The 9220-nt window shown below is 43.0% G+C and overlaps 1 protein-coding gene across 1 annotated transcript in view; it reads left to right on the top strand.

The window, feature by feature from the left end:
* The first annotated feature begins 3727 nt into the window (after nt 1-3727).
* The window catches only part of GCC2 (GRIP and coiled-coil domain containing 2), a 37346-nt gene continuing 31853 nt past the window's right edge, over nt 3728-9220 (top strand). The window contains exons 1-4 of the mRNA XM_010862992.1: nt 3728-3825; nt 3921-3977; nt 5366-5450; nt 6529-6593. Coding sequence (XP_010861294.1) covers nt 3820-3825; nt 3921-3977; nt 5366-5450; nt 6529-6593 — 213 coding nt within the window. The 5' untranslated portion in view covers nt 3728-3819. The remainder of the gene's footprint in view (nt 3826-3920; nt 3978-5365; nt 5451-6528; nt 6594-9220) is intronic.

The following is a 9220-nucleotide window of genomic DNA, read 5'->3' as shown; positions in this document are numbered from 1 at the left end:
TATAGGTCTGTATTGTCTCCTTTGTGCTTATTTAAATTTTCATTTGCTCATTTTTTCCCAAGACAAGGACCTTGCTAAATACTTCAATGCACACCAAATGGCAAGAACTGAGAACTAAGTAACTAAAATACTCTGTCAGTCAAGGAAATCTAAAAAGCCGACTTCTTATATTTTAAGTAGTCTTATACCAGTTATCTTCTAGAGCTTACTGTGTTAGCCACTAGCTGCATGTAGTTACTTAAATTACTTAAAATTTGAAAAGACACCTGTACCCCAATGTTCATAGCAGCACCATTTACAATAGCCAAGACATAGAAACCTAAATGTCCATTGACAGATGAATGGATAAATAAGATTTGGCGTGCGGTTGTGTGTGTGTGTGTGTGTGTGTGTGTGTGTGTGATGGAATATTACTCAGGCATAAAAAATGTGATCTTGTTATTTGTGACAACATGGATGGACCTAGAAGATTTTAGACTAAGTAAGTGAAATAATCAAAGACAAAAACCACATTGTTTCACTTACATGTGGAATCTAAAAAACAGAAACAGACTCACGGGTACAGACTGTAATATACAGCATAGAGAATATAGTCAATAATATTGCAATAATTTTATAAGGTAACAGATGGTTACTAACTTATTGTGGTGATCAATCCTCAATGTATATAAATGTCAAATCACTGTACAGAACACCTGGAATTAATACAATATTGTAGGTCAACTATACTTCAATTAAAGAAATAAACAAAATCTGGTCATTTTCAGTTTATAACCTTGGGTTTACATAAATAAATTGTATTGTTTTCAAAAGAATTACATTTTTAAATGTTTAGACTATTACACTGAAATATTTAAATGAAAATAATAAACTGTCACACACATTTTAAAAAAATTAAAAATAAATTTACAAGTTGAATATGTAGAGGCAGAAAGCAAAACTGCGGCTACTGGGGACTGGAGGTCGGGTGGGGGGTATAGGAATATTCGTCAAAGGGCATAAAGCTACAGTTATGTAGGACAAGTAATCTAGAGATCTGGCGTCCAGCATGATGACTATAGTTAATAAGACTGTACTGGGAACTCCCTGGTGGTCCAGTGGTTAAGACTCCATGTTTTGCTGCTGTCAGTCTGGGTTCGATCCCTGGTTGGGGAATTAACATCCAGCATCCCTCACTGCACAGCCACAAAAAAGTACTGAAAACTGGAAATTGCTAAGAGAGTACATTTCAGATACTCTCATCATACATATAAATACGTGAAGACGTTAATTAGCTGCAGTAGTAATTACTCTGCTATGTATACATATATCAAATCATCATGTATACTTTATAAATAAAGTAAGTGAAAGTCGCTCAGTCATCTCTGACTGTTTGCGACCCCATGGACTATAGCCCAACATGCTCCTCTGTCTAAGGAATTCTCCAGGCAAGAATACTGGAGTGGGTTGCCATTTCCTACTCCAGGGGATCTTCCCGACCCAGTTGTCGAACTCAGGTGTCCTGCATTGCAGGCAGATTCTTTACCATCTGGGCCACCAGGGAAGCCCTGTACACCATAAAGATACACAATTAAATATATACAATTATTGTTAGTAAAACTTTTAAATGAAAATGAAACAGGTTCGATGCACAATACTGGATGCTTGGGCTGGTGCACTGGGATGACCCAGAGGGATGGTATGGGGAGGGAGGAGGGAGGAGGGTTCAGGATGGGGAACACATGTATACCTGTGGCAGATTCATTTTGATATAGGGCAAAACCAATACAATATTGTAAAGTTAAATAAAATAAAATTTAAAAAATAAAGAAAGAAAATGAAACAGATCCTGTTATGTAACATTGCATTACTTTCTCCATAAGTCATACCTCTGTTAAATTAACGGTTTCCATGCTTATCATCTGTCTCTACCACTAGTCCAGTAAGGAGACCTTTTTTGTCTTAGTTACAGTTGCACTTCCCCCAGCAGAGAACTAGGTGCACAGAAGATGCTCTGTTACTGTGTGGACTGAATAAGCCAGTACAAAGCATCAGCCTGCACCCCCAACACACACACGCACAGGCACACGCACACTTTCACTGTTCCTGTTCTAGCCCAACCCAAGTCTGGAACAACTAACTAGGACTACAGGATGACCTCCTTGGTCTCTGAGCCAGTGGGAAGCACCATGCTGACCTCCTTGCCCCCTCTACTGGCCAATCTAGCACATGGCTGTTTTGACCTGCTATCCTCGCCCAGAGGAACCACCCTGCCCAGGGACCCTGGTGTCTGCAATCCTCCCTTGTGCTTGAATTACCTGTGCCCAGTTTCTTTGCCAGTTATCTGGAAATAGGCAGAGAGGGACCAACTGTACCTAACAGACCCTGGCCTGGATCACCTGACTCCTCTGTGTCCAAGGCTTCCTATGTATGTGCTAAGTTGCTTCAGTCATGTCTGACTCCTTGCGACCCCATGGACTGTTCTGTCCGTGGGATTCTCTAAGTGAGAATATTGGAGTGGGTTGCCATGCCCTCCTCCCTGGGATCTTCCTGACCCAGGGATTGAACCCACATCTCCTTTGTCTCCTGCATTGGCAGGCGGATCCTTCACCACTAGTGCCACCCAGGAAGTCTCAGGCTTCAGATGATGCTTAAAAAAACAAACAAACACCATATTCTCAAGTAGCAGGAGAAGGTCCTGAGGCCACTGCTTTTCTGACACATTAGAGATGAATCCACCTAAACACACACCAGTCCCCTTATTCTGAACCCCACCCAAATCCAATCCTATAATAATAGATCATCTGAAATGAGGAGACCTAAAACTCAACCTGCAACGGGTAAAGAAATGAGACTATAGCTGTGGTTTCTTAAAGTTCTTTCAGCTGAACAAATGTCTCTTGTGTCTGGTTTATTTCATGTGAATGGAAACAAGAAGTTTTTAAGGCCTGTGAACAACGCACTCTGAGATATGTGTAGAATTCGATGGGTTAAAGATAATTATCTAAGGGATAGTCGTATACTCCTGAGATTCTAATATGATTTTTCAGTCTTCACAGAGGGCCATGAGTAAAATTCCGAAACCAAGCAAACGTTGCTTGCTTCGAAAAAGTAATAGCATCTGAATCAGGGGAGGAGAGAGAAGATGGGAGAAGTGAGGGGACCAGAGAGTGGACAGGAAAGGGGACAGGAGAAGGACAGGAATGGGGACAGGAGATGGGACAGGAGACGGATAGGAATGGGGACACAGGTGAGGGGACAGGAAAGGAGACAGCAGAAGAGAGAGGAGACAGGATACAGGACAGCTGAGAAGACAGGAGATGAGAGAGAAGAGGGACAGGAATCAGAACAAAAATGGGGACAGGTCAGGGGACAGGAGATAGGATAGGTGAGGGAACAGGGCATGAGAACAGGTGATGGGACAGACAACGGACAGGAAAGTGGACAGAAGATCGGGCAGGAGAAGGGACAGGACATGGGAGAGAAGGATAGGAATGGGAAAAGGTGAAGGAAATGTGACTACGGCGGCCGCCACCGGCCGAGCTGCGCTGGGCCTGACCCTCCTAGGGCAGCCCCACGCCCCCACACCCTCGTAGAGCACAGGGCCCCGCCCCGAGGACCGCCCCAGCCCGCCCCGCCCGTCCTCGGGGGCGGGCCCGAGCGGGGCGGGGCGGGGCGGGGCTCGCGGGAAGCCACCTCCTGAGGCGGAAGCGGAAACGCGAGCGCCGCGGGGCCGTGGCCTTGGAGACGCGGGGGCGGGGCCGGCGGAGAAGCGCGACCTTTAACCCGAAGCGGCGGTCCGTGGGAGGCGCGGGGTGGAAGTGCGGGCTGCGGGCGGCCATGGAGGTAACGCGAGGGGTTGGGGGCCGAGGGACCACCTCCCCACCTGCCAGGGTCTGCAGGTCCGCCCGTGACCGGCCGGCTTTCGTTGTGTTTTGCAGGAGCCTGTTCACGAGGGGGTGGCCTCGCCGGCCGCTCGCGGGACCGGGAAGTCCAAGGTGAAGAGACGTCTGAGAGGCGGGTCCCACCGGGAGGGGACCGCCTGGGGGACAGCTTTCCTCGGGGTCCGGGTCTGAGCGGTCAGGGGCTTCCTCTGAGTTCGCTGGGGTGAAGCCTGGCTTTCCTTGCTGCCCCGGGTCAGCGTGCCTCTGAGATTCCGCAGTTTCCAAACGTTCAACGAAACAGTCTGGTTTCTGAAGTCCGAACGGCGACCGGACCAAGCCTGACGGGCGGGTGGGCGGCGTCGGGGGCTCGTTCCTGCCGACCCCTCCTCTGAGGTTCACACAGGTCATCCCCGTGGCATGGGCGGGGGTCGGTCCAGAGATGGTGACTTGCTCCTGAGGTTTCCTGCTACGGCTGAGTTTCAGACAGTCGTCCAAACTCTCTGTTCCCGGAAGCTTCACGGTGACCCGGAGTTAAATACTTCTCTGATCACAGCTTTACCCATTAGAATACTGAGCCCACAGGCGCTGAGTAACTTTCCTTCATTTTTTCAGTTAAATCCTAAATGCGCCCTTGATTCATCTTGTTGTAATTAGGGCTTAACGTGTTTTCCTGTGGCCAGAGGCGTCTTTCAGCCTTGAATAGGACGAAAGTGTCACACAACTAGAACTTTAAGTAGAGTTAGTCCCAGTTCCTTGATTTTGCAGTTAAAGAAATTAAATCAAAGAAACTGTCTTAACCTGTAACAAGGATATTCTGTAGCTAGAGGGTGTGTGCGGTTTTTTTACATTTCATTGTAGTTTAATAATTACTGAGTTAAACTTGAATTTGCTGATCTTAAAAAACAAAGGTCTATGTAGTCAAAGTTATGGTTTTTCCAGTAGTCATGTATGGATGTGAGAGTTGGACTGTAAAGAAAGCTGAGTGCCGAAGAATTGATGCTTTTGAACTGTTATTTTGGAGAAGCCTTTTGAGAGTCCCTTGGACAGGAGATCCAGCCAGTCCATCCTAAAGGAAATCAGTCCTGAATATTCATTGGTAGGACTGATGCTGAAGCTGAAACTCCAATACTTTGACCACCTAATGCGAAGAACTGACTCATTAGAAAAGACCCTGATGCTGGGAAAGATTGAAGGCAGGAGAAGGGGACAACAGAGGATGAGGTGGTTGGATGGCATCACTGACTAAATGGACATGAGTCTGAGTAAACTCTGGGAGTTGGTGATGGACAGGGAGGCCTGGTGTGCTGCAGTCCATGGGGTCACAAAGAGTCAGACATGACTGATGGACTGATCTGAAGTGAATATTTAAAAATGTGGTATTTGGTTAATATAAATATTCAGTAGGATTTTTAAAAAATATTTAGGCAGACTTTATGTTTCTTTTTTGTGGTATTTTTGAAACATGAATTATACTAAGTTGGTAATATCTCTGCATCTTCCAGCTGGAAGCCTTGCCCAAGGAAGATCTTATCAAGTTTGCCAAGAAGCAGATGATGCTAATACAGAAAACAAAATTGAGATGTACAGGTATCGGGTTGAAAATACTCATCTTGACCACAATCTTGTTTAATCATGGTTGCAAATACTAGTTTCTTAATAGTACACTGGCTTGTTTTATCAGTGAATCCAATAATAATTAGAGTAGTGGAATCTTACTTAATATTCTAACCACTTATTTTGATATTTTTTTATTATCTCATAAGCCTAAACTGCAGTTATCTTTGGATTAATAAAAAAGGTCAGGGAGAAGGATTTTAAGAAATAGTGTGTTAAAGTTAAGCACTTTTTTTTAACTTCCCGTGGATTGTATATTCTTCTGAGTAAGGCATTTTTTCCTAAAGTTGGCAGTTGATATGTTAGAGACGTGAGGTTCTGAGCCCAAACAAGTTTAAAAAAAGGCCTTAAATAAAACAATAAAAGACTTCTTTTCCTGGATTTCTGAAGCATGTTTACTGAAGTTGCTTGATTCCCTATTCAGTTTCTGTTTCTTTATATTCCACAAGGATTAGGTGTTAGTTTCCTTTTGTAATATGTGTGGGTGAGCTCTTTTCAGTGACTTAACTGCCCAGTCTGAAAGCCAAAGTTTTCAAAGGTTGGATCCACTTATGATAAAGAGAGTAATTTATTTGGAAGTATGTAGGCACCAGATCTGGAAATGAGTTGATGAAATAGATTAACGTGTACGTTTAATATGAGATTAGTTGTTGCTCTAAGGTTATACAGAAAGAAGTTATTTACAGCTGACATAATGTCTGAGATTTGTTTCAGAAATGTCAAGATGCATAAGAGAAGAGGGAAAAGAAGTAAAGACAGGTTGGGATAAAATAATATCGCTCATTTAGTCAGTATTAAACCAAGATGATGGAGCATAGAGGTTAATCATACTATTCTCTCTAGTTTTTTTAATTTGTAGTTTTCCATGATAAAAAGGGAAATGAAATGCTAGGTGAACTTAATGCTTTCTCAAAAATATGTGCGGTTTCTTAAAAAGTATTAACAATTTATAGTGTTTTGTTTTTTTTTTTAAAGAATGTACTTCTCACTTTAGCCGTAATTCCTTCTTCATTTCTAAACTAGTATTTTTTATTTTTTTATAATTGTTTAGAGTTGGAGAAAGAAGTTGAAGAATTGAAGTCAAAGCTGGTTGCTGGAGGAGCTGACATCATTAAGGTAAGGACACAGTGTGAGTGTTACTTTGATTTTTGTTTTTCCTAGATGAGATGCCCGATGATAATTCAGATTTCCTGAGGGCTGTCAGCTGCTCCCACCCAAGGTTACATGCTCCATCTCTCTGGTTGAGTGTGTGGAGAGAGGTGGATGAGCGCTTCTGCCCTTTCTGTTCTGTCCTCTCCATCCCACTCACTCTCTCCTTAATGCTTGCTGCCTTGGTCTCAGTCCTGCTCTTCCCTTGCCCATTAGGAACCCAGCCCCGAGCAGGACTTTGAGGAGTCTCTCCGTTGCCAGGGCTCTTTGTGAAGCACTTCATGTCATCCTTGTGAAGCACACCTACCTAGATGAACCTGTAACTGGACTCGCTCTCTCTTCTTAGTTTTACATACTCTTGTCAGATCACAGAATACTGTTTTTATCTTGTTACTCCCTGTTTAGAAACCTGAGTTGCTTATTCTTACTCACAGGCCCTTATTTTAAAAATAATTCTTAAAATGTGTCTGTTCATTTTTTACTGTGCGGGGTCTTTGTTGCTGTTCAGGCTTTCTCTAGTTGTGAACCGGATCTACTCTTTGTTGTGATGTACGCAGTTCTCATTGCAGTGGCTTCTCTTGTTGCAGAGCACGGATTCTGTAGTGTGTGGACTTAAGTAGTTGCCGCACATGGACTCATGGGTCATTGGTTGTGGCCTAGGGGCTTAGTTGCTCCAAGGCATGTGGGATCTTTCTGGATCAGGGATCAAACTTGAGGCCTCTGCATTGGCAGCAGGTTTCTTTACCACTGAATCACTAGGGACGCCCTCACGTTCCCTTAACTCCAATTAAATGCTTTTCCTTCCCCCACTTGGCCTGGCCGTCTTTAAAGTGTCTTTGCTTCTGAAAGCTCTACAGTAATTTTTTTTCTTGTTTTTCCATGTTTGTAATTTGAGTCTTGCTGTCTGTCTAGTCTTTGATTGTATATTGTCTTATTCTCCCAGCTTGGGGGTGGTGGACAGTCAAGGGGCTCCCAGAAAGTTATTTCAAGGAGTCTTTAAATCCCTGTGTATACCTCGTACTGCCATTTTGTTCTTTATTTAGTCAAAACAGTATATGAATTCTGAATGGTGTGCACAAATAACATTTGGATTTGTAATGTACAGATTGGTTTAAGCATTTCTGAATCATAATGATTTTATTTGATCATTACGTATTTTCCTGATTATTAATAGCCAAGGTTGGCCACTAAATTCATTCCAGTTTTTCATAACACCTTACAGAAAAGCCTGAACAAACTTTGTGGCCAACCTAGTAATTAATTGGGTCTTTGCTGGTGGCTCAGATGGTAAAGAATCCTCTTACAATACAGGAGACCTGGATTTGATCCCTGGGTTGGGAAGATCCCTGGAGGAGGGCATGGCAACCCACTCCAGTATTCTTGCCTGGAGAATCCCTATGGACAGAAGTACCTGGCGGGCTACAGTCTGTGGGGTTGCAAAGAGTCGGACAAGACTGAGTGACTAAGCACGGTAATTAATTAAAGAACCTGACTCTAGAGCCAGACTGCCTGATTCAGATCTTGAGACCCTGCTCTGCCACATGCAGGCTATGTGACCACGGCTATGTTTCCTAACTTCTCTGTGACTCTTCCACTGGAGACTAGAGAGAATAACAAATAATAAGACTTGCTTTCCTAGAGTCAGTACACACAGTGCTTAGAGCTGGATCTGGCCCATAAGTACTCAGTGATTTTGTTATTACCGTATATTATTTGTAGGAGATATTGTATGCATATATGTATGCATATGTACGTACATGCTCACCCACACACTAAAAAGCAGGTTTTTGTATCTGAAAAGAACATTGCAGATGCCATTGTGTCAGTGAACTCTTAGCCCTTAAAATATTTTCCATACACTTACATTTCAAAATATTTAAATATTAAATATGTGTCCCTTGTTTCCTCCTTGTTGATGTATTCTCCTGTCAAAACTACTCTTAAAAATGAGGGTAAAAATTTCTCTTAAGTTAGCTAAGTTTACCTTTCAGGTTATTAATTTAATATCCTGACCACTCAAATCTCAGAAAGTAAAAGTTTGCTAAAATTAAATCAAGATTGCCTGGTGAAATATCAGTAACCTCCGATATGCAGATGACATCACCCTTATGGCAGAAAGCGAAGAGGAACTGAAAAGCCTCTTGATGAAAGTGAAAGAGGACAGTGAAAAAGTTGGCTTCAAGCTCAACATTCAGAAAACTAAGATCATGGCATTCCGTCCCATCACTTCATGGCAAATAGATGGGGAAACAGTGATAGACTTCATTCTCTTGGGCTCCAAAATCACTACAGATGGTGACTGCAGCCATGAAATTAAAACACATTTGCTCCTTGGAAGAAAAGCTATAATCAACCTAGACAGCATATTAAAAAGCAAAGACATCACTTTGCTAACAAAGGTCTATTTAGTCAAAGCTATGGTTTTTCCAGTAGTCATGTAAGGGTGTGAGAGTTGGGCCATAAAGAAAACTGAGTGCCGAAGAATTGATGTTTTTGAACTGTGGTGTTGGAGAAAACTCTTGAGAGTCCCTTGGACTGCAAGGAGATCCAACCAGTCCATCCTAAAGGAAATTAGTCCTGAATATTCATTGGAA

Source organism: Bison bison, unplaced genomic scaffold, assembly GCF_000754665.1.
Source record: "Bison bison bison isolate TAMUID 2011002044 unplaced genomic scaffold, Bison_UMD1.0 scf7180017864486, whole genome shotgun sequence".
Classification (NCBI taxonomy): domain Eukaryota; kingdom Metazoa; phylum Chordata; class Mammalia; order Artiodactyla; family Bovidae; genus Bison; species Bison bison.
This window is presented reverse-complemented; position numbering and strand designations above follow the sequence as displayed.